The sequence below is a fragment of the Corvus brachyrhynchos genome, unplaced genomic scaffold (genome assembly GCF_000691975.1).
Source record: "Corvus brachyrhynchos isolate BGI_N302 unplaced genomic scaffold, ASM69197v1 scaffold12, whole genome shotgun sequence".
Lineage (NCBI taxonomy): Eukaryota > Metazoa > Chordata > Aves > Passeriformes > Corvidae > Corvus > Corvus brachyrhynchos.
The window spans coordinates 452,826-479,739 of record NW_008237885.1 but is presented as its reverse complement, the minus strand read 5'-3'; the positions used below and the strand labels follow the sequence as shown (position 1 = coordinate 479,739).

Below are 26,914 nucleotides of genomic sequence, written 5' to 3'. Positions count from 1 at the left end.
AACTGAAAATGCATGTAACCATCAACCCTGTAGCACAGCAGCGGCTCTTTAATTTTATTTCCTCATCTGTAAAACTGAGACAGTATTTTCCCACCTCAAGGTATTCTGGCACCCATAATGGTTAAGGAGGTGCTTGGGCACACTGATCATGACAGTCACAGTTATTTCAGAGGTCTAATTTGTTTTAAAATTAATAAACACAACAAAAACAAACAACCCCAAAAAACCCCAACCAACCACAAAAAAAAAAATCCACTACAAAACCCCTATATTCACTCCTGGTACTTAAATTACAGGTAAATGGAACATGAAATAGGTACAAAAGACACAGATTAAGATAGATGTGTGCACATGTATGTACTGAAGTGCAAAATACCACTTATTTAGTTTACGTTATAAACTAACAGCTATTGATAGAAGAATGAAGGCTTGGAGATGTATGTACTCACAAGGGTTAAAACCCTTCCTAGGAAGTCTGTTTTTTCCCCTACTGTCAGGTGCTCTACAATCACCCCTGAAGGAATTTCTCTCTCCTCATAAGGATATGAGGTCAGCTATTGTGAAATTCTCCTCCTAGAACCAACAAAAATAACAGAGCAGCTATAAACTCTTCTAAAAGGCCCAATGCCTTGCAAGGCTTCCACTGGGGAAAAAAGAACCAAATCCAAACAACAGCTGAAAAGACAAGGCAAGAAAGAATAAAGGACAAAATAACCCTCCAAACAAACACCATTTATATAAAGCAATCAAGTTACAAGACAAAGAGTAATGCAAATGGGCAGAGTTTTCCCTGTACTTTTCCTCAGGAAAAAAAAGGCTAGGAAAATACATTAGAGCAAATTATTTTGAAAGGCGGTGTTTAGTAAAGGTGAATTAGAAGGGGAAATAAAAAAAAATTATGTTGAAGGAAACAGAAATGTAAATGGCTTATAACCATGGAATAAATAATAATAATGACATGCCAGTGCTTAAAGAGCTAAGCAAAAATAATATTCTAAAAAATAATGAGCTTTAAGAGCTGCATGCTTCTGATCCAAAAGTTATGAAAACAGGAAGTAGCAACTGTAGTACTAGAACTACATGCAGGTGCTGCAGCCCTGAAGTAAAGTCCCCTCTGGAAGGAATATGGACCATAAGCACTATAATAACTGACTATAAAGAAAGAAAAATCTTCCATATAATACGAGCATCCAATTCCATACTTATTTATGAAATAAATTTTCATAGCCTCATGCAAATATGCTGTTTGATGCTTACAGCCTTTTCAAGGAAGCCTTGATTATATGCACCACAATCCAAATTAATTTCCAAGTACAGCCATAGCTGGTGCTAGATTATCACATAATAGCTTTTTGTGTACATGTGCTAAATTGATTACAAAGCAATAACAGAAAGAATTAAGTCAGCAAACCAATTTGTGTGCTAAAAGCTTGTTAATGTCTTCTGAATGGATCCTTTGATATGTTAGCTACTGTAATAGATAGAATTTGGTTTGCTTGTTCTCAGTTCATAAGCTGCACTACTTTCAGGAGTAGTTACTAGGTCAGCCAGATCCTCAGAAAAGAAAGGGAGAGCATTCCAGAGAATGGTCAAGCAGAAAAAATTCAGTACTCCAGGCTGTACCACACAGAAGAATGTAAGGAAGTCACAGAAAGGAGTTTGGATTCTGCAGCTTCAATAAAAAAGGTCACCAGTTCCACTTCTTGGGTGATTTAACAAAAATTTCTCCCTTACAAAACTGATTGCAACACACAACTCACTGATTTAACTGAAATAAAGTTTTTCAAATGGGCTGAGGAAGAGTTACTGTTATTTTCTATTTGTTTCCATTTTATTTCATTCTTGTTTCCACCACACTTCTCTAAGAACAAAATTGAAAAGCAAGAACCATGGCAACACAGGAAGCATCCATGGACCTGCCAGCTCATTATAAACAAACATCTTAAAATACATTCACTTCATCACTGCTATTAAACTGCTCTGGATTTCTAAGTATAAAAATAAAACTTGACTTCAGTATAACTAGATTTCTATAGAAATACTTTAGCACTTACCTGAATGCAACAAACTGATACAAACTGATAAAATATAATGAATTACTAAATTAATAAAATAATAAGACATGCTGCATTTAAACAGCATATCAAGATTTATATAGGAAACTTCAAGACAGTATCTAGTTTCCTTCCAAAAGCAGAAAATAAAGAAGCTCAATAACCACATCTATTCACAAAAGAGCTTCTAAGCTTTCCAAGTACCACAAACTGACTGGAAGCTACAAGCCAATGCCTTACCTTTACTGAAAGTTTGTGTGGCCAACTTATGTTTACTATTTTATATCCCAAGCTGACATTTACAATATATATTACCTTGGCAATTTCAGGATAGTAGTTATCAAAACTACTTGATGAGCTTTCCAGTTTGCTTTGTTCATCATCTGAAATTATAAAACCTCATTTTAAAATGAATATAAAAATTCCGAAGTGCTCACAAAACTCCATAGCAAAAGAATTTCATTTTTTTTAATCTCCTACCCACTCAAAAATGACAATTGTTAACGTAAATAGGTTGTGGACAACTGCATCATTTTCATGCAGTGATATGGGATACACATCATAAAGACACCCCAAGACATTTATTGAAAGATGTAACTATTTACAAAAATCGCTAACGTAGCAGTTATTTCTAGTCTTACCAGAACACATCTTTAATTTTAATTTTGATATCTGCATGGGGCAAGGAGATACTCAATGCACAAACTTACATTACTCTTTCCACTCTGCATTGTAACTTGACTTCAAAACCAGTTCCCTCTGTTCATTAGGTTCCCAGCTCTACTCACCAACAGTTACTGGATTTACAAAGCAGCCATCCATTTTAGCTATAAACATCTTGCAGTTCTAAGGTCAACTAAGGACCACAGACCAAAATGTCTTTCCCAGAGCTAGAATCTTTTCCTTTTCAGATTTGCTTTTGTTGCAAACATCACACTAAATTCTGACAATCTCTGAAGACTGTGATATCTCATTTTAAACTCTAATGATCCCTTTTTGGTACTTTGTATAAAAAAACAACCTTCTGTAATATCCTCCAGGTTCTTCTGGATATGCATACAGTTGGTTTCACACCAGCTTCCCTCCCCATCCACTCTCAGGAGGAAAAGTGAATGAAAGGACATCTAGACTATCCTTTTGTCACCAAAATACTGGGGACATACATCACATTCCTTATAGATTCTTAAAGGGCTCCAACAGAAAGCAATCTATTTCAATACTTGCAGGAAACATTTGCGGACAAGGGAGTTATATTTAAATTTAAGCCCCACACTGTAACCACAATTTCTACCTACAGTGACCACAGAACAGATTATTTCATTTTCAGCAGCATTTTACACATTTCAAAAGAAGTCCATCCTAAGTTTCTTTTTTTCCTTAAACTGCCTCAGTCCTGATTTGACACTGTGAGTTCTACTTTTCTAGACTTGATCAGTCTCCTAAATATCTTCTGGACTTGAATCGACTGGAATCAATACAGAACAGTACTATTTTAATGCCCAAAAGGTCAAAATGCTCATCAGTTGAAAGTAAAAACAGTAAAAAGGCCTGTAATTTTTACGATCAAAGAAAACAAAAAAAATTGAGCCACAAAAAAAAAATAAAGCCTTTCTTTCCAAAATGCATGTAAGACAATGTGGTCACATAACTGCATTAGCCTTGCTAGGAACCCTGCTTACCTTCGTGGGACTCGCCATTTCTTTTTTCTTGCATTGCAGCCTCAAAGTTAAGCTGAAGGATTTTGTTCAGAGTGTTTATCCACTCTTCCATTTCAAGTTCACTGTCTGCAGCTAAAAGGTAACTACTCTTGTCTTGCATCTTGAGCTCAAATGCGAAACGTCTGACTTTATTGTTCTACAAGAAAATAAAAGACCTGTGCAGCACTTCACATACTGTCTAACCACAACCAAAGGAAGTTATACACATTTCAGATATTCTATACAAAAATACAGTTTGATATTTTGAACAAATGTATCATAATTACACTTTTTGGTCTCTGACATTTGACCTTTTGAAGTTATTTGTAGCACTGCAACAAGTGAAAGTAGGAAGGAGAACAGCCTGTTTCCCAGTTTTCAGTCATCATTCTGCTTGCAATCATTTTATAAAAACCCAAAAAATCAAATTTCCAAGTATGAATTCTTTATGTACTCAGATCACCTAGAAATGAAAATAGCTAATGTCTACTGAAAAAAAAAGAAAATAAAAAGCATGAAACTCTATTATATTTGAGTGACAACTGTTTGCACACTGCGATTTTACACTGGAGGTAAAACTATAATCAACATCAACCCTGAATGCCCTGATATTGTTAGTCATATAGATATACATAAAGTTGGGAAGTTCCTCCTTTTTTCCTCAACCATTTCTGTCATCCTTCTCTGCACAATTTAAATCAGGGTTTCAAATGCTACTTAGCCTGACTCATGCTTCTGGGAATGAATTCAGAAGTCTTATATGAAAATTCTACATTATCATCAATTTAGTTTTAAAAATCAGTAATTCATTAGATAAACATTAAAATAAACAGTAAGACAGACTTAATGGTTGGGGAATTTTTTGTTTAAGTTAAATGCCAAATTACATATTCGTTTCACTATATCTCAGATTCTTCAATTAACAGACTAACTACTTGTTGACAAAACAGTCAGCTTTCTACCAAATATGAGCTTCTGTTAAGGATACAAACAGAAGTGTGGACATTAGACCTAAGGCAATCTTACCAGCTGAAATCAGCGCTGAAATAAATGAAAAATCCTAAGAACAATAACCTCTAAGTTTCACAGTATAAAACTTGGACACAGGCAGTAGATGTCACACATCTCAGTTTTCACAAAACACTGAATTAGAGTGACTATACCTATACATATGGCTGGATGTGTGAATAGATACACTGCATATATTATGTGCTCCACATCTCTGATCAGAAAAGTCTCTATATAATTTAGTATTAAAACAAAAACCCCAACAAAACAAAACCTAATCCAAAAACACCAAACAGAATTCTGGGAATTCCAGTCTCTTTATTTAAGTTTGGGAAAAAAAAGAAATCCACCCAAACCAAAAACCCCAATCAAACAAAACCCCCCTACTGCACAAATTCAGCATTCCTCATGATACAAGTTCTGATGAGGAAGCATATTCTGTTCTAACTTCATGTCTGTTAGTAAAGTCAGTATTTTTCTCTCGGGCATCCAGTGTCTTTGAAATATTAATGCAATAGGAAGTAATCTCCCCTCACTAAAAAGACCGCCTCTGAAACAAGTAGTTTCATTCTGAGAGCAAAATGCCTACTCAAGAACAACCATTTCTATGAATTCCATGTCAGACTACTTCAAAGTACCATGGGTGGGGTCCTTACAAATCTTCTCCTGTATTTTCTTCTGCTGTTAAATAGAAGTGCAATTTCTACCGTGTAGATACCACTTTTTGCCCATAAGAGTTTTTAAATGGTAATTCAACACCAATAATAAGTAACAGTAAAACAATAAGATCAGCCAGAGAGGCCACAGGACATAACACAAGATAATAAAACTACACATCTGGAGTAGGGATGTTGTAATATTTGATAGTTCAAATCAGCATTTACTTGCCCCTCACCAACAATTCAAGCGAAGAAAAAAGCTATTTCCAAATGTCTTTATTCTAGCCACTGAATGACTAGTTGGCTTCTTGGAATTGAGGATTAACTGGTTTCGATTTTGTACCTGATGCTAATTCACAATTAGTCTCAAATTTTTACATGCAGTTTTGAAGACCAGGTGCCAAGATCAACACTGAGGGTACTGTACAATACAGTACAGCGTTAGAGACACAGCCAACTATAACTTTTAAAGCATCCAAAGGACAGTTTTACTTAAAGATTACAGTATCAGCCCTACTTGCAGAAGAACAAAGGAACAGTAGTACTTTTTTTTTTTTTTTTTTAAAAGCAAGCTCCTGGCAGAGTCTGAGGAAACTTGAGGTTAATTGGATTGAACTGACGGAACAGAAAGTATGGAACAGTATGAAAGTATGTATGAGAAAAAGAGATTTTCAGGTTTTAAATCCCAAAACGATAGAATGGTTAGAGGTTAGAAGGGGCCTCTGGTCGTCATTTCATCCAACACTCCCTCCTCCAGCAGAGCCAATTAGAGCCATTTAGCACAGGATCGTGGCCAGGAAGCTTTTGAGTATCTCCAAGGATGGAGACTCCACAACCTCTGGGCAGCCTGTGCCAGCGCTCGGTCACCCTCACAGGGGCAAACAGTTCCCTGATGTTCAGAGGGATCCTCCTGTGTTTCAGGTTGTGCCCATTGCCTCCAGTCCTGCCACTGGGCAGCCCCGAGCAGAGCCTGGCTCTGCCCTCTTGGCACCCTCTGTCAGTACTTGCACATATTGATGAGACTACGGCCCTGTTTAGGAACCACTTTTACGTATGTTGGCTTGTTTTAAAAACACAGATCAAACTCATTTCAGTAAAGTTGCCCAGAATAGTATCTCTAAGGCAAAATAATTATATCTAGAACTTGCAGCAAAATAAAATTTATTACAGTTATAAGATTTTCATACTAGTTACCTTCAAATGTGTATCAAAAACAATACTACAATATTTGGGGAAAAAAAATCCTGCATAAAGCTTTTTTATCTCTTAGCGTAATCTCCAAACAACTTTAAACTAAAAAAATATTATTTAAGAATACATTTTTATTAAACTCTGCCTATTTCTGTACAAGTTTAAAAAAAGCCCCAAGACTCATGGGGTTTTTCCAGGTATGCTGTGCCTAACAGAGCAGTTACATGCTGTACTATAAATACATAGCAGAATCACAAAAAAAAAAAAGAAAAATAATCTTTTCTTTGGCACTTGCTACTGACAAACATTTTACCAAAGCCTGTAACTTTTCAAAATAAAGAAAAGCACAGAAAAGTAACATTATAAAGGTCAAATGAAAGCATCTGGAAGGGTGTTTGAATTCAATACAACTCCCGCAACAAAAATCCCACACAAGAAGCTATGCAAAACATTTTACAGCTCATGCAAGCACAAAATCTAACTGAAATAATCTTCAATTTTATGCTGTCATGACTTTGCCAAGTTTGGGGTTCTTTGTGCATTTGCCTTAAAATTTGGTTTGCTAAATACTTTACATCAACTAGCAATTTATGTTCTTTTCAAAAAGATTTCAAAAATTCAGTCTCCTGCCCTTTGAAATCTTGTTCACTGCTTTGGCAAGATGCAGCATGTCTATTTGTTCCTCTTCATAACAGGCACTTATCTACATTCAACAACACTTATCTATATTTTAAATACAATTTCATTTGCTAATAAATACAGAATTAAATGGCAAACAGGCAGAATAATTATAATTACCTGAACCACTCCCATGCATGAATCTAGAAATATTGATCCTTTAGGTTCTTTTGATATTTTTTCATCTTTGTAGAAATTTAGATTATAGGATCCATCACCAAGCTGGCTTAAGTGGAAAAATCTTCTTTTAAATGACTAGTGAAAAGAAAGGAGGAAAGAAGGACAGTGACAACACTAGTACTAATCAGCTTCCTATTACAATCCTCATAAGTGCTATTTACATAGTAGTTAATAGCAAAAAAGCTTTTATTTACAGATAACCTAATCAGTATCCACAGAAAATAAAACAGAAACCATTAATTTTAAAAAAATTAACCTAGGATATCTGCAGCAGGATTGTACTACATAATTTGACAGTATTTTTGACTTATTGAAAGGCATTTAAAACTGACTCTATAATATACATAAGAGGCAAATTAAAAAATTATAGTTTTATATAAAATATAGCAATACAAACAAACAACAACACTCCCCCCCCAGTATGACACGGTCCCTTTTCTACTAAAATGACACCAGGGTACAGCTAGGAAAATTTAACTCCTCCCACATACTAGCTTTTTCATTTTTTTTTTCTGATTTACATATAATAAAATAAAAGCAAGATTTCAGATATATAAAGTACATACAAGCTTCCCTCTTTCTTTCCATACAATTGTTTTTAGAATCAAACCACATACGAATTGACGTCTCCAAGACACAGGGAAATTTAATATCAGTGTTCAGTTTTTTACCATATCTAAGATATTCCTAAACTTACTCTCATTGTCACACTGATTGCACTATTCATGTTGCCTTTGTACAGCCATCCTTGTTTTGTTATTCCACCCTTCTGAGACCCAAGAGATGCTGCATCCTGGAGATGAAGAAAGGAATATGGGGAAAGGAAGCAAAAAAGAAGAAGGGAAAAAAAAAAGGTAAACTTATGCATCACATTCCATGTAGTATTTATCAGTAATTTCAGAAGTCATTTTAGAAGTTGGAATAACTATGTTCATAACATAATGATAATAATGTACCATGAGTCCCTGTTGAAATTCTATAGCTTTTTCATTATTTTATTTAAAGACCTGGGATGAGATTGACCTCGTCTAACTTTTAATATGTAATCTGGCCACTTCTACAGGCTTTACCTACAGCCAACAGGATGACCCAGCTTATAGATAGCTAAATGTTAGTCAAGACAAATCCCAGTGAAACATGGGAATGAGGAAACAGTCAAAACTTAAAACATTTACTTACATTTACTTTGTAACCTTTTCCACAGAATGTAAGGAATTTTTACCAATTTCTATTGCCAAAAAGAACAATGTAAACATTGCATTGCTTATCCAAAACTTCAATCGAGAATTCTCAAACCATTTTGCTTTACATGCAGTACTTCAAAGACATTACCTTCTTAAGAATTTACAGAGAATTAGTTCTTGAATTGGATCTGCCCTTTTACAGATCAGAATCAAAGCTTTGCAAAGAGAACAAGACCAAACTTGGCAGCAATGGCAAGCTCCAAACGGCAGATCCAATGCGTGCATCACACATCACACCCACTGCCTGTACACCCCATCCATCTGCCAGTGGAGGGAACTGAACGACTGTATCAAAAACCTCAGCATGTTAACAACTACCAAGAAGCAGCACTCAGCTATCAAATCAGATCAAAAAGACAGATTATAATTGCCACAGAATAAATATTAAATCACCAGTTCCAAGTAACCTTTTAGAGTACTACCAAGCTGACTTTACCATGGTTTCCAGTCGATGAATCCCATTTTGAAATAAAACTATTAATGAATTAGACATGCAGGAAGATTTTCAATCATCTAGAGGAGAAATACTCCTGGTAATTTTTTATTGAAACATTCAGAATGGATGTTTCAGCATCCAGCTGAAAACAAAATCACAAAACATCCTCAAGTACCTAAAGCACTTTTTCTAATGCCCTCTCTCAGCTATTAAGAAAACATGCAACAAAAGTGATTACATAAGGGGGAGAGTGTCACTAGTTCAACAACTGAACAATAAACCATATCTTGGAATAATATGAACTAGTTGCTGGAACTAAATCAAGGAACATTCTGTAAGAAGTTACTAGGTAATTTATTTACAGCTTAGTCTGTCCAGCTTGCATATTCATAAGCATATGCACACATGAACCTCAAAAAACTGTGAACAGAAGGCAAAAGATGCATCAATCTGACCTTTAAAAATTTAGACAGCTTGGTACTACTGAAGTTAGGCCCAGTAAGGATGACATGGTCATCAACTATCAGAGCATCAGATATAAAGACCCAAAGGCATAGACCAGAAATACTTGGTAAATTTTCATGTGTCCCAGAGAGCCTCACTGTCCAAGCAACAGAGTCATCTTTTTTTGTATTTTCAAGTCACTAGCCCCCACCTTTGTTCTATTACCTAGATAATTATTTTTCTTGTACAAGAATAAAGACGCAGAGACAAATTAAAACATCGGGTTTCCAAATACTACTCTATATGACTCTTCACCTCCCCTGGTGTGAGTTATCCCCAAGGAAAGGGTGGGTTTAAACCACCTTTACAACTGCAAGGTGATGAGTAGATGATGAGTTACTGCCAAAACCTGGCACAAAACAACCAATGCTTTTCTGTAACTGCACAAACCATACACAGGATCACCTCACATGACAAAAATTCCTTCATTACCTGTGACAACAAAAATTAGGATTTAGCTCTTTTAAGACTCCACTTCCCAGTCTCTGAGGTGCACAATTTCCCAACTCTGTTGAGCTGCATGCTGTTTTCTAGCAATAAAACTGAGCATCATTTGGGCCTCTCTAGTTACACCATTTCTTTCTGTCAGGCAGAATTCCTGCCAACAGAGCCAAAAAGCTACTGAATCTTTCCAGCTGACCATCTGTCAATACAAAGGAACCCAGGATCCAGTTGTTAACACACGACTCCACACTGAAAACATACTTCCTGTTTCCAACTGGTAAGGTAATTTCCTCACTTTTATCATTACTGCTGCACACTGTGCCTCATTTTTTTAAATGATCTTTCCCACAAACTTGGCTCCAAAGTTTACTTCAACAGCAACTGTTTCAACAAAAACAATCCCGTATCTTGATCCCACACTGGACTGAAAAATTCCATTTGCAAACATCAACCTGATGGCCTGATAGCCCGAATTAGTTTTGGATAGGTAATTTTCTCCTTTTTAATGATGCACGATTAAACTAATCTTTATCTGATTTTCCTCCAATTTTTAATCACCTGAAGCTTTTTGCTTTCTATCATTCTCTTAATAAGTCAGCTTTCTTCAAACACAAACAAAAGTGAAACAAAAAGACCAAATAACTTTCAATCTAAGGTTTGCATCTGTGCTTTTTGGCATAGAAAGATATTAATGTTTGAAAGAAACACCTCTTGCATTAAGTCTTCCCTTGGTGAAAGAATTTATGGTCCTCCCCACCCTATTGTCCCACTAACTTCCTCCTACCATGTCTTTTTCTTGTGTTTATTTTCCAAGTTCCTCAAAGAGCAGCAGAAAAGAGATACCCTATTCCTGCCTGTTCTTCCAGGACACTGGGCAGAAGGAGACAGGCAGTCCTCTCCACTTACACTTCCTAGTAAAATGCATACCACCTGCTAATAGCCAAATTATAGGTTTTCAGTGTTTAACTAACTCTAGCCATAATATATTTCCTGGTAAGAATTATAGTGACTTATATATCCATTTAATTTTTTAGTGTTTAACTCTCTGTTTTTTAAAACCCTTCAGTTGTCAGAAATACTATCACAGTAAATAATGCCAAGTCTTCTAAATGTCAGTATAATAGTAATCATAATTATTCACATCCTACAAATACAAAGTTTTGGATATGGAGGCATAAAGTTATTTGTCCAAGTATCACAGTGCAGATTAATAGCAGCGCTGGATAAATGGCATCCTGGGATCTCTGACTGGGAATCTATCTACTTAGATGAATTCCCCAAACTACTTCCTCACATTTAATCCTTTCATTTCATATGCAGCAGTTCTGAATACCAGGAATTTAGAAGCAAAGTAGTTGTCAAGAGGCAACAACTATAAAAAAGAAAAATTACTTTATTTTAATTCTTGTTTGAGATGTAAGATTTCAAGTACTCATAAGAAAAGAAAAGAGTGGCATTTAAAATGTGTTTTGAAACAGGGTGTGGTAAAAAAATAAATAAATCACAAAAATAACAGAGGCAGTTGCTGAAAAAAGGTATTTGGCATTTGAAATACACTTGAAAATTCCTTGAGGCTGTACATCTCTCCTTTCCCTAAGTCAATGGCACAAGAGAAAATACCTTGGAGTTTTAGTCAATTTTTTAAGCTTTGGTTTCCATGATAGCTCTTCAAGTCTGATCCTATACTCAAATTTGTGATGAACTAATTTTAGCTCACACTGCATGCTACACTGTCATGCATGCTGAAGTCTGTGTGCTGTCACGTTGGAACAGATTCACCTATGATTTTACTCAGTTCCATGATTAAACTGCATGAAACATTTCTCTCTGGAAACCTGTCTACATAGACACAGTATAAAACAGATTTTATGACAGCTGAAGGATTATATGTCACCAAGTATTAAAACTTCGATTTTATTATCTGTCAAAACTTTTTCTAACTCACATGACAGATCTCCAGAGAACGAGGTTATTTGAAAGGAGATGGGTAAAATAACTAATTTGTTTCCCCATCAGGTGGTTCAAGCTAATCTCTGTTCTCATGTACTGACATCAACACTTAACCAAACTCACAACCAACAAAACTCACAACCTCTTACACACCCAACATTCTTTAATGAAGATAAAAGAAAGTAAGGAATTACTATTATCTCACCTCATCTTTGTCTGCTTCTTCATCCACTTCATATAAATGAACGGGAAGCTTGTCTGGCTTTGTCCCCTTACTACAAAAGAAAAAGCTTCTGAAGTACTAGGAATTTTGTGGTTAGTTACCTATTTTATTGATGCAAAAATTAAGATGTTCTTTTCCTACTGAAGAGGAAAAAACATAAGAATAACTAAGTAAAAGCATGTATTTTTCATTAACTCTATTCCTTAGAATGCAATTTTCCTCATTTGTACATCTGCCCACTGTGTTCCTTTTGTTCTGCTTGTCACTATCCTAGTGTGTAACTGAAGAGAACAAATGCCTTCTCATTCACTGCACTCTGAGTATCTTATGAGTAAGAATTCATACCTGCAACCACTGGCTCCTTGCAGGACAATGCATTTATTTAAATTCCTATTGTGATTTCTGCTCAGGGCAAGTAAAAAGCCAGGTACTGACTTATACAAAACCTGTGAGTAGATCAGAACTTTTCACAGGGAAAGGTAACTATTTCTTAACTGATAGATGCAGGAGAGCAGTTAGGGAAGACATAGATCTTCCAGTTGGGGTATTCAGAGTATTTAGCTACTCTCAGACATTCTAAGTTAAGGTTTTAATCTCTATACTCTTCCTAGAAAATTTTGAAAAAGTTGGAAAACATTTCTCTAGCAGATGGTTTAGAAAGTTTGCAACAGATGTAGACTAAGCTTTTACTTTGAATCATCCTGTGAAAACCTGCTCTAACCATCTCAGTTAGGTTCTGTTCCCCAAGCTCCCAAAGCAAGTTCCAAAAGCTGCCTTTGAAGCTATGAAAACAGGATATTATCATTTTAGGTTCATCTAAACACTAGCCTGTTTTAGTTAACATTCTTAAGTTCACGTTGTCAATGATACAATGTCTTGTTTTGACTTGCCTGATAATAAGGCAATGTTATTACAGTACCTTTCCAGAAAATGGTTTAACATGATTTTATACATTCATCAACTCCATCCAACAAATCTTTATCATCTCTACTGACCATTAAACATTGATAAGGCATATTTCAGTTTACATATTACTTGTAATAATATACTTCTGTAATAAGTAAGTCTGTATTAAATGCAAAGTTCCTTCACAATTTCAATTTACCATACCACTAAATAACATACTTACTTTGGAAGCTGCCGAAACTCTCCTGAGTAATCTTCATATCTGTAGTTAACAATATGCCAGTCTGAATTGTAGGTTTTGATGCACTGTTGTAATGAAAACCAAGTATCAATATTTACTGGAAGAGGATTAAAGGCATTCATTGGACCCAGCACAAGAAAACCTCTTAAGATATGTCTGTTTATGAACTACTATGGTTACATGTCAATCTCTGAAAATTCTGTACACTTCCTTTCTTTTGCAATGATCTAATGCAATATAGCTTTTTGGAACAAGTTATACGTTTTAGTGGAATGTTATCATCTGCTAGACATGTATTTAATAAAACCCGAAAATGGTGAATGCACTCAGCATTTTCAGTCATCCAAAATGTTAGAGCAGTATTTTGCCGTAGCTGAAAACATGGCCAAGCCTTTAGAAAACTCAGCTGAAGCTGAAAACATGACTGAGCCCTTAGACAACTCAGCACAAAAATAGACACCTTATTAAAATAGAATATTCAATTTTGCACATACTGATACAGAAAACAAAAAACATCTCTTCCTTGAATGTATACTTCCAGTGCAATTAAATTAATACTTAAATTTAAACTACATGCTTGCAGAGGTTGAAAAGCAATTATGTCATTAGGTTCTGATCTAGATCACAGGAAATACCATTTTACTCCACCCATATTGTTACAACATAAAAGTACTGATTTATCTTGGCTTTGAACAAAGTAACATAAAACTGACAAAATCTGTTGACGGAAACCATTCCATGCAAAATTTTATGTTACACAATAAACCTACACATACGCAAACACAGCATCCAATAAATCGCAAATATTTTCTTCATACTTCAAAACACGAGTTTAATACTTGCCAAGCAATTGTTTCTGCAGAAACTCATTAAACTTCATGAATTACCTCTAACACTCCTCCCTCCTCTAGTCTATTCTCTTCAAATTTATCTCAGAAATGTTGAGGTTAGGTATTAAGGGTATGTATCAGTGTGAATAAATCACTTTGATGTAGATTCAGCTATCTGGAACTCCTCCAGTTTTATTGGCGTTACAACAGACATTTACTTGCTTCAGATGTTAAAATATCAGCTTAAAGCAGATCAGTAGAAAACCAGGAGATAATACAAAAAAAAAAAAAAAGGAAAAACAATTAAACCTTTAATTCCTTAAAAGCTTCAACAAGACAATAAATGAAGAGCGACCTCACAAAACCAAAAGAATGCCAAAATAAGCAAACAGTTCTGAGAAACTTCAGGGTTGAGGATGCTTCTTCTACATATAATGTACAAGTTGAACAGTCATAATGAATTTTGGCCTCCACCAGTGTTACAGTTCTGTTCCAGCAATCTGTACAAGATTATTATGAACAAAGTAAGAATGGCTGGTGTGAGACACTTTATCAGAAAAAAACAAGTCACAATGATTAATTCCAGATTTACCAGTGGATCCAATATTGTATTGAAATCACCCACGTTCATCTGGAAAAGCCAAAAGCATAATGAAGGTGGGGGAGAACCATCTGCAAAAGCCAATCATGCAAACAAAATAATTAAAAGCTATCCTGTTACACTTCTTTTACAGCCACGAATGGAAAAAATACTAGGTTTTCCTGGAAATTTTGCCTTGAAATAATTGACAAGTAAATGGCAATAAATATTTAATTCTTTTTCCAGGGCCTATTTTTCTGTTTGTTTTAAATGGTAAATGAAGGAGAAGAAAAACAAGTCAGGTATAATACTGTTATTACACAGTCACACGCAATTTCAGTATTACCTCAGTTACAAACAGGCTCTGAGCTTCCTTCTCTGCATTTTCAGGAACTGTTGAACGAATGTATCGACTCTGCCGCTGCAATAATGCTGTCTGATAAACAACAAAAGCAATTAATGAAACTTGCAATTAAAGGGAAGATGACACATTATGGTCACACTCAGTTATACCACTATAATGAAGAAAAGCTCAGCAGAAAACATCCTATGAACATGCTGTTTCAGAATAGCCAGTTAGGGAGAATTTCCTTTCATTCAAGCAAATGTGTTCCTTCTTTCACAATAAGGGCAAGACTGGAACCAGTGAGAAATAGATGCCATAGGACAGTTTATTCCACTATATTGTCAACATGGGGAAGAAAATACTAGTAAAAAAAAATTCCACGATGACAACATAACTCCAACATTTTGAAGATAGACATTAAGGTAGTTATTACTACACATAAAAACTATTATTCAAGGAAGGTAATAAAACCACACCAAAATAAAAGAGTAGTTCAACTGCAGATCTCAAGTGACAAAAATGAGACTAGCACTGTTTAACTTCAGGTTTAGAGAGAAGGTGTGGATCTCTGAAGTATACATACACTTCAACCTACTAAGTCAGAACTTATTCCTATCCTATGCCAGAATTCAGGGAGGCATAAAAAGCCTGCCAGAGAGCAGGAAATCTCTCTGTGACCATGAAATTCTGCTTCTCGGACCTGTGCTGAAGTAAGCCTTAGCATAGTTTACATTTGTAAATGAAAAAAAATGAAAACTTATCAAAATCTTCTGGACCACAAATGAAAATAACCACACAGCAATAGAACTTGTTTTGCACTATGTGGAAAGGAATCTCATAGCTTAAGCCATCAAAGGTGAACAAGAGGGTTTACACAGCCAGGGCCTGGAAGGGGGTTGTGGTCCCTCACCTGTTAGCTATACTCCACACATCCAGGAAGGATCAGATAAAAATGTGACAAGAAAAAGCTCCACATGTTATGTTGAAAAAGAAAGATAAGTACATTATCTTATCTCTGCTGAGAGTCTGATCCACAAGGTGATTATCTTGGTCATTACCAAAGCCTCACTCCATCAACTGGGGAGGGTATTTGAAGTACAAATATTCAACTACAGTGAAGATTGTAACGGGAAAAAAACCATCCCATAGTCATGGTCAAGTCATTCATCTAGATCAGAGCACTAAAAAGCGACAATGCCAACTGCTTGGGTAGGAGAGGTAAGGAGGTACTAAAAGCAAATACCACAAACCCCAAAATATTTCATGGGACCAATAAATCTTGCAGACTACAGTTAAAAACCAAAAAAACAAAACTGCAAGAAGATATACATGTATATGCTAATTGCTTTTAAAAATGAAGTTATCTTAATTCTAGAAATAGCTTCAAACCATATTAAGTATTTGTTTTCACAAGCTATGGAAATAAAAACTTCTATTAAGAGTATTAAACTACCTTAAGAGCTAAAGGCCAGAATGTCTAGATACTCTTCCAATGCATTAGTCCGATATTTGATGAGAAATTATTTATATTTTATATAATATATAAATATTTATACTTTATAAAATACATAAATACATGCAGTACTTATCTATTTTCTACAAGCATACAGTTATACTGTACTTTCCTAAAAAAACATTATTTTAAGAAAAACCAGAGACTAAGGTGGCATCTTACCAGGCACTTTTCATGGGAAATTCATGACCTCATCAATCAAATTTTAACACTGTAGCATAATTTGGTGAAATTGAATTAGGTAAACATACTTTTAAAATGTCTGCTGCTGTTATCCTGCTACACAACTATCAATACAACAGTAAGGGCTTTTTTCTAGTTGTTCACACATAAAAAGATTTTTATCTTAGTACTGTATCAATATCAGTGACAAAACAGAAGAATCTGACTTGTCAATTTTGCTCATATTCCTAATTGTCTTAATGCACCTACATCCTTCTCAGCTCATCCATCAGCTGCAGTAGTGCATCAAAGAGCCAGGAAATGCAATGAGTGAGGTATTGTGACTTAGAGAAAATTCCTAAAAACAATTACTTAAGCAACACCACAACATTTTAAAAGCAATCATGCACATAAATAGAAATTATATTCCAAAAGAAAATTTAGGAAGGAAGGATTGTCTTCTCGACAAACTTCGTTCACAACTACATTGGCTGAACTAGTCCATGGAAGTGAAACTTTTCATCCCTCTGGGTTTGAGTGATCATTTGATTTATGGCAGCATCAGGAATTACAAAGCATTTGTCTCATGTTCTCAAAGAAAATTTAAAAACCCTCTCAATGACTCTGCTGTCAAAACTAAGGAAGGCCACTTTTAACACGAGCCAGGATTCACACACACTTACTGAGGCACGCACTTAACAGGCTCTTTTACTGACACAACTTTCTGATTGAGTCCCAGGGATTTAGGACGTGTTGAGGTTTCAGAACAGACCACAGCAGCAAGAACATTTCACCATGTCAACCAAGGAGTACTTGCTACTCAACACCTGATGGAATATGGATCGTGAACAAGGAGTGCAGACTGCAATGGATATTCATTCTTTCTGTCCCAAAGTTGCATTTGCCAGTGAGGCTGTTACCACAGAGGCTCATGCTCAAGATGCAGAGACAGAAATTGTCCTAAAAGATTCAGTGGAAAAGATGGCAAGCTGTATGTGAGATCCTGACCTCAAAACAACCATGTGTCAGAGGTGACAACCTTTGTATGGGAAGTGTCAGATCCTTTGTATGGGAAGTGTCAGAACCTGTATTATAAAGTAATTTCCAATATAAATTGATTTAGAACAGTTGGCTAAATTTTGTGCTTCCTAAAATGAGGACACTACTTGGATATTTTTTTGCTTTTCCTCTGTTGAAGATGTGCCTTCTCATAGAATGGCCTGGATTTAGTTTTACTTCTGCAAAGTTGGCATAACATCTATTTTCAGAAGTACTTAGCTCGCATTAAATAAAAGCTAAGAGCTTTAAGTGAAAGTATGTTAAATCCATATGGCTCAAACCCAAATATAACAAAGGTGAAACAACGTCTAAGCCAAGCACCAAAATGCCTTCAAAATAACACTGCAATAACTTTGCAAAGACAAATTTAATATGGGTAGAAATGCACCAACATTTTATTTGCTACAAGCAAATTTAGCCTGTATTTGGATTATTTGACAGGCAAGGGGGAATGGATTCAAACTGAAAGAAGGCAGGTTTAAATTTAACAAGCTGTGGATGCTCCTTCCCTGGAGATGTTCAAGACCAGGTTGAATGGGGCTCTGAGCAACCTGGCCTAGTGAAAGGTGTTCCTGCCCGTGGCAGGGGGTTGGAACAAGATCTTTAAGGTCACTTCCAACCAAAACACTTCTATGGTTCTATGATTTCCTTTAAAAATTGAGGTAGCACTCAAAAGTTAGGTATTTTAAAAGAAAATAAAAGGTATTTAGATAAAGGGTGACTTACTGCCAAGTACACACTTAGTACTGCTTTGGGTTAAGGTTTCTTTAAATAATTTACCCACTGTGCAGTTAACATAAACATCACCAATTTTGCAGTCACTGAGCATATGACTTTAATGGGACCACCACCACCATGAAGGTGGTCTGTTTTAAACTAATACTATTTAGTTACTAAGCCATTTAATTATTGAGAAAATTACTGAAATTTGGGTGAGAAATTTACAACAAGCCATGAAGAGGCACAAACTTGGATACAAGAGTATCCAATGGATATGGTCATTCAGTGTTATGAAGCAGATTTGTCACTCCAAGACAAGATTACTCTTCCCACTAAGAAGCTAGAAGAGGTATAGCCTCGAAGAACTAGCAGCATTGTGACTGTGAGTAGCAAGAACATTAATAGAGATGTTCCAATGGGCAGCAGAAAAGTGGTTGTTCTATCACCATAATTAACAAACACATTATATAGGCACCATAATGAAAACGAGGACAAAAGTGCAGCTAGAAATGAACAGGCTACAAAGCTTGAAGGTACTGCAAGTTTAGATACCCCACTTACTCAGAAATTCAGTGATGCCAACAGCAAAACAATGTCTCCAAACACAACATGACTGCCCCTACAAATTTGTTGAGAACAAAGTAGGGAGTAACCTGATAACTGAATTCAGTGTGGAAAACTCAGAGCTTGAGCTTGTGAAAAGCAGCTGAAAAATCTTCAAATGGTAAATTGAAAAAGACCCAATATATGGAGATGAAATTGCTGATTAAGAGCTCTTCTGGTAATTACAGAGAAGCAAATCTTGCTATTATTTAGATGTAATATCATGAAGAAAAAAAAAACTTGAAAGAAAAAATTACAAATCTATTCTTTTTTTATTTGAAGCTCTGCACAAAGCAGAACAGAAATCATGTTCTTCTGAAAAGTAAATGAACTGCTCCCAAACATATATAAAAAGAGAGAAACCATGTTTCATAACCTCAGCTAAGCACAATTGGGACAATGGCAAATGCAGTTAAGTGGAAATCTGGAAAGGTTCCTGTAAGCAGATAGCTGGCTGAAGAACAATCCTTCAAACTTCAAAGTTTTCCAAGACTGGAGCATTTTCTGCTCCATCCTTGCTCAAATGTTTCTTTGGTAGTTGTTTGAGCTTAGAGCTACTTCTGACAGCATGCTTAGAGAACAGTCATTTCTGAACAGAAAAAGGTGAATTACTGTTGTTTTTTGTCCCCTTTCCCTCACTAGACAAATAATTTTCATCAGGAGGAAGAGGAGAAGAAAGCTATATGCCATCCAAAAATGCCAGTTGCTGTGCAAGTTTTAATTTCTGATAGGGACTAAAAGTTCATATCAGTTCTCCTTTAATATCTAGCTTCTCACATCTATTAAATTAAATTTCATTTATCTAACTGCACTACCTGAAAAAAAAAATCCAAATCAAGCACAAATATTTCTTTCCAATTTCTCTCTAAATAATTTAAACCTTAACAGAAATTCAAAGGTGGTATCATTAGTGGTGCTTCTTTGAAAATATGCTGCTTCTGTAATTTTCCAAGAATTATAGAAGTGATATCTAGTACTGAAAGCTAAGTATTTTGTGTGCCATTTTAAGTGTTAGTTCTAGGGCCATGCTGAACAAAACAGCCTTACTCTTAATGTCATTATAAATTAACACTGCTGGGCTTCCTTTCCAGGCAAGGCCTTTCTAGATTGTAATCAATTTAACTTAAGTGTGAGGAAGAACTTTGAAAGATAAAAACTGAATGCTCTAAAAGGAAATAGCTTGAACAGGTTTCTAGACAATGGTAGGCGTTTCCACCTATAAACAGTTCTAAGTATGTTTACAGGTAGTTCTAAATGCTCTAGCTCACTATTTTAAATTCATCTTGAGGGAGATGAGGCCAGCATCAAACACTTGAGCCACAGCTTACCCAAGAGCTGCCCACACACTGAGTGACAGCCGCAAGTTAAGAAAGAAGAATTAAAAAAATATATGCGAAGCTGAATGACAAACATAGAAAATATGCCATGATTCAAATGATACTGGCAACTATATAATGACTCATGATTTCAAACCTGTAAATATGGCTATGGAAAACTGAACAGGGTTAAAAGGTTTAACTTAAAAATAAAAATAATAAGGGTTTTCTGTTCTCTGACTTGGGAATATTTTCTTAATACATTGAATGACACATTTAAATGCTTTGTGTTGTTGAAAACAAGCTAGATAGATCAAAGTAGTACTGAAGAGTCATGTGTACAGTAAAAATATTTGGATTAAGTTTGTGCCAGCAAGTCTTCCAAGAAAATAAAAGTTTGACAATGCAGTTTGATAGTACAAACCAGTCTTCATCTAAATCACGTATAAAATGAGACTCTTACCAAAAACTCTATAGAGAAAACCCAGAAAAGTTGTTCAGATATTATATTGATGAGGGATAAAGAAACAGAAAAACTGACTATGTTCCAAAATTGTGACTACTTGAAGGAAATCTTCTGATGTAACACACACTTTAATGACTGCCTTGATGAAAATCTGATCACAGAATCCAAACAAAGGATGACAAAAGACATTACAATTTATGACAAAATTCAGTCACTCCTTTTGAAGGATGAGACTGAGAACTATGGACTAGCTTCATTCATACAGGCCTGAGGATAAGAATTGCAGAAGGTCACTAGAAATAGCAGTTAAACACTTCAGACATGCCCCAGACTGCTCAGACAAAATGCCTGAGGATACTCTTAATAGGTTTGTTTCTTCTCCATTGATAATTTTGAGCTGTTCACCGGAATGACCCTGATAAGTGAACTAGTCAATCAGGTAAGAGCACACTTAGCAGAAGTAACATGGATTCCTCTTGACCAGTGATACAGAAGAGACACACTACAGAAGGGGATTTTGGTGGCATAGCCTATTCGTGCTTTTCAGTCCCAAAGCCAACACCTGGTGTAGGGTATCATCCTGAGTGATTCAGTATTTGAAAACTTGTATCAGTACAACTTCCTTTTCAAGAAGTCTTACTTCCATCCTATAAACTTTCACATGTGGCTGAGAACACATGAAGCCCAAATTACTCTCTAAATAACTGTACCTTCCCAAAACCCTAATTTTTTAGCTCAGAGTGGGAAGACTACAAGTAGAGTTATTCATCTAAGAATCAGTGAAAAAGAAGCCTTCAGACTGTACTTAAAAACAGAGTCCAGCTGCATTCAGGTAAATGCTTTAATAGGCTAGAGAGAATTCATTAAAAATCCAATGAGTAATTTATAGGACTTTAGATATCCTTCTGTAGAAATACACCAACTCATCATCAACTTTCTCCATGGTAAACAAACTCAGCTTCAGCTAGTTGGCTGACTAAAATTAATTTACAGACTGTTCAGATATCTACACACTTTTCAAATACAGACATTTTGATTGCAGGTACGCGCATGCGGACATGAGACCATCCTCACTACTTACTCCAACTCCAGTCTCTAAGATACTTGGTAGTTTTCCTAACTAGATATACAAGAAAAATATTTTTTTAAAGTGTACTTAAGTAAACTACTTATTTAGACAAACATGGTCATTTTTAAAAGTATAACAATATTATCACGAAGTTTGGTTAAGTCTGGCTTAATGGAGTCAAAACTGTTATGTAACGGGTATTTTGCTAGAACACAGTTTTGGCTGGGACCATGCAGCTAAGAGTAGCAGACTGCATTTGAACAGGTTCATGTCCTTCACTACTAAGAATGGGGGGGAAAAAAAATCAGTTTAAGAATTAAGAAAGCAGATGCTTTTTTTAAACCAACATCACATTATTTCCCACATCGGAAAGGGAGGGGAATATCTACAAGTGACTGATCATCTACTTCAAAAGGCAGTAAAACTGCTGACTTGCAGATATTACAGTCTGGACAGATGAGGAAATTGTGCTATTTCTTCTGTACCTAAAAGAATAAATCGAGCAGGGTAATGGGACTCCTGGCAAAGACTCCGTGGGGATTTTTGAAGCTAAAGAGAGTTAAGAAACAAAGAAATAGGAAGTTATCACCTCACGACTAATACTGCTAAAAATCTGCAGCAAAAAAAAACCCCAAAAAAACTGAAAAAACCCCACAACAAAAAACCAGGGTGGAATAAATTACCTGAAAGTCATCATAAGGGAACAGTAGCATCTCACGTAGAGGATCATTCAAAATCTGTGTTTTCCTCTGAACTATGACATTTTCATAGTCTATTGGTTCTATGAGCTTCGGTTTTGCCTAGGGGAAAAAAGAAAAAATGAAAATAAATGCAGGTATACTGAGGAACAATTACAGTTGTTGACTTATTTTAGAAGTTACTCTTTAAAAAAGACTGGAGGAATGATATTGCATCTACATCGAAAACATACAGTATTCAAAATGCAGACTTTGACATATTGTACCATATGGGGAAGTGCAAGTGACAATTAGAGAGACAAGCATGCTGATTGCCTCAGAACTACTGCACAAAACACAGTAACTCAGAGCTTATTAGCTTACTCACATATGTGTTCTCACTGCAAAAAAATTATAAAGAAATTACTAGTCTCTTATGTTGATGGTTGCCTTTGCTTGATACAGCCTAGAAAGCTCTGATCTGGGTTTAACAGGAATGAACCTTAGCTCAAATATAGAGCTTTGTTTTAATTCAGCAGTAACCAGCAGCAGGGGCAGGCTAATTGACATTCCTCCTTCTTTATATTTTTTTCAAAATTCCCATAGGCCATCTACTTCCCTCTTAATTGCACAAGTAGCTTTCCTCAGTAACTGTGCATTGATTCCACATTAAAACCCCTTTCCGCAGATGAGGCATTACAGCTGCCTGTGCACAATCAGAGAAAAGCCTTCACCCTGCCAGGCACTCTGTTAAGTGGTCAGATGGCAAAGCAGGTTTAGACAGAGCTCTGAATGAGGCAGCTCTGCCATGGAGTGTGCAAATTAATGCAATGATGGGGTTACAATCCAGCTTGAACTTTCTGCAACTAAAATTGAGCATCACAGTACCAGACATAAAATGATAATTTTTTACAAGAGATTTTACAAATTACACTTTCTCAAGATCAGTGGTACTAATTTACAAGTATGATATATTAAAGATGTATTAAAAATAATTGTAGTAGAAGACCAGCTTCTGTCATCATTATAGGTAAACTGACAAGACAAGCTTTACATATTGTTTTGCGTAACTCATGACAATAATCTTCCAAATTCTAGTTGTACTATACAGAACAAATATCTCTATCAATTACTGATATCAATCACTAGTATATTAACAATATTCCTGAGAAACTCTACAGGTGTTTTCTTCATCCAAAAGTGAATCGAATAATTTTTTTTTCAAGGAATTAGGAAAGCTTTGGTCAGAGAAAGTTTTCAGACTTAGTTCACAGGCTACTCAAAAGTTATTTGAGATTCCCTAACATGTACCACACAGTAGTTTTACTGGTAAGAAGAATGTGACAACATAACAAAGCATAACAGCTGCAGAGGCAAAAAAGCAAAGTCTGGAAAATAAATCTACCAAAAATGATTAACAAAATGTAGCTTTGTCAAGAAAAATAGCCACCATTTACAATCACATGGGAAAGATTTACTAGAAGTTCATCAGCTATATAACAACATACTCAGCACAGACCAGTACTTCTAGGAGTCATGATGGAAAATTATTATGTTGTGTTTGACATCTTTCTCCTCAGACAAGACAGAGAAGGGCTGTTCAGTTCACTCCATATTGTACTCTGACACATTTTGAGAGCTAATCACCTGAACCCCAGCCCCTGCGTCATCTTCTCCTGTCATTCATGAACAGGAGTTAGCACAAAGCCAAGAACTAACATCAGTGTCCGTCAGAAAAGGCTTAGGTTTATGCTCATGCACCCATCTGTAGCTGAAATGGTTGGGCAATTTAGCTCAGAAAAGCACAAGAGAAGCAGGCAAACACAACCTAAGAAAAGATTACATTTTCTCTAATGTACTAATTATACAAAATATTGTGGTCGCAAGTTTGCATTTGAGTGTTCAGACTGCTGCAGTGAATCCCAAGCTAATGAAATGGTGTGCTCCAACCGAGCACCTACTTCACCCAAGTATTTGAAACATTTCCTACATATTGACACTACAAAATTACCCCTTCACAAAATTTCAGGTTGAGCAGCCCCCCTCTAACAGATTGTCATAACCAGTTCTGATTCCAAACAAATTACAGTAACTTCACCTACCCGCTCCAACTCTTCACTAAGGCAATAATGGTCCATTACAAATTTTCTTCCTTAAGCACAGAGATAACAGAATACAAAGAACATTTCAAACTCTGGTCTATAAATGAAGTACAAGGTAACACATCAGTCAGAAAACAAAATACTCTTTGCTCACCTTTCTCTCACTTTCACTGTAACAGGTCTCTCTCTACTTATCCAGGCAAGCAAGATGCCCACCTGCCAACCACTGAGTTTGAGCTCTTATGCAATATACTCTTTCTTAAGTTAAACCAAGGTCTGGAGACTACTAGAGTAATATGGCCCAGTCACTCCTTTTGGTCAAGTTTGCCTTTCCCATTCCTTCTCAAGAAGGAATTATACACAACATGCTATGGTGACAGGTTGGTTTGAGAGTAGTGCAGGATGACTGACCTCTAGGAGAAACAAAAATAAATACTGCAAATTAAACTGTGCCTAAAAAATGACCAGCAGAGAAGGACCATTTGATTTGCATATACAATCAGTCTCTTCAGTTAGCTTAAAAGATTTGGCTTCACAATTGGCTTAAACTAATTAAAAGCAGGGCTGACACTAGAAGGACCCGTCCCCTCTCTCATGGCACGTTTCTGAGCCTTCTCACACTAAGACCAGCAACAGAGCCAGAGCTGTTGTGACAGATTAGGAGGTGACCTGGCTTCAGAGAGTTCCTTCCAACCAAGGACCTTCCAGTCAGATTGTGTCTGAAATACTGATCAGATGGCAGTGTGACCACTTGTGGCAATCTGGGGAGCTTTTTGAAGGAAAGAATAAACATACGCATGATCAATACTGTCAAAAAGCGCACATACCAGGACATCTACTATCTGAACTAGCAAGTGGATAGACACACAGCCCCAATTCCACAGCCTGATAGCAAGGGAAAGCTGTCATCACAAATGGGTAATGGATTTTTACACAGTGCTGCACATGATCAGCATTCTCATCCACTTCTCCCTGGTGCTGAAGAGCTACATCTATCCTCCTGTTAATTCTCTTGGGAAGGTGATAGGCAAAGACTGGAAGAAAGCTAGTTCTGGCTTCTCTCATTTTACCAGCAAAATCAGAGGAAAAGGATTACTTTTAGAGTATAAATGTAACTAAAGTTATTTCATGGGCATGCAAACACACACACACACACACACACACACACCACACACACACTTGTCTAGCACAGCTAACTCAAAACCTAAAGATGCAGCTTTAAAAAAATCCAATTAATTGCAAATGCCTCTCTCTCCTTGCAGTCACAAAAATGGTTCACCACAACTATAAAATTTGTGAAAAGGAATCTCAGAAGAATATGAGCTTTGCTTATATTTTGTTTGCTTGCTGTAAACACGAGGTCGAAAAAAAAAATCCTTCCTCAAGAAAAACTTTTAAAGAATCTAAAGCTCACTGTAGCTGAGGTCTTGAATACAGACCTCTCCTATTTAATCAGTGAGGTACTTGATTTGCAGAAATATCATTTATGTAAAAATTAATGAAGAATGTGCTCCCTCAGGTTCCTCCTAAATGTTACTCATTTCTTTCTTAGTCATTTGTCAGATTCAAAAGGAAGAGGATGTTTTATCAGTTTGGACCAGATATGAAAAAAGAAAACAATAAACAACACACTGATACTGGCATTTAGCCAGACATAAAACAGTGCAAGGAAGCAGATTCTCTCTCAGGCTCTTCTACATTAAAAAAAAAAATCTGGTCTAGTATTTCATGTAATATAAAAGAAAATATGTTGGGTAGTTACAGGATTGTTAAATAGGATTTATGAACCAGCTGACACAGATAAAACTCAGCCCAGTTAAAACTGCAACATCAAGTTTATAGGCACTAAAACTCAGTCTTTCCAATAAGGCTTAATTTTTCCTATTAATTTGCAGCCAACAACATTTTTATTTCTGTAATCTAGGAAAATGCTAAGAGCATAGGGTTTCATGGGCTCCTGGTCTCGAGCCAACCAATGCTGTATTTGTTGAAAGATAAAAGAGCAAATTATCTGCCATACCACTTTGGGTTTTGCCTGAGTATGGAAAGCATGGAA

General features: G+C 36.0%; 1 protein-coding gene across 12 annotated transcripts in view; it reads right to left on the bottom strand.

Annotated features, from left to right (window-relative positions):
* Positions 1-26,914, bottom strand: part of DOCK9 (dedicator of cytokinesis 9) — a 112,917-nt gene that overhangs the window by 56,718 nt on the left and 29,285 nt on the right. For all 12 annotated transcript variants that reach the window (XM_017732606.1, XM_017732609.1, XM_017732611.1 and 9 more), the window contains exons 2-9: positions 22,763-22,879; positions 15,172-15,261; positions 13,398-13,480; positions 12,251-12,320; positions 8,165-8,260; positions 7,408-7,542; positions 3,734-3,908; positions 2,370-2,437 (exon numbers count right to left, since the gene is read on the bottom strand). In XM_017732606.1, coding sequence (XP_017588095.1) covers positions 2,370-2,437; positions 3,734-3,908; positions 7,408-7,542; positions 8,165-8,260; positions 12,251-12,320; positions 13,398-13,480; positions 15,172-15,261; positions 22,763-22,879 — 834 coding nt within the window. The remainder of the gene's footprint in view (positions 1-2,369; positions 2,438-3,733; positions 3,909-7,407; positions 7,543-8,164; positions 8,261-12,250; positions 12,321-13,397; positions 13,481-15,171; positions 15,262-22,762; positions 22,880-26,914) is intronic.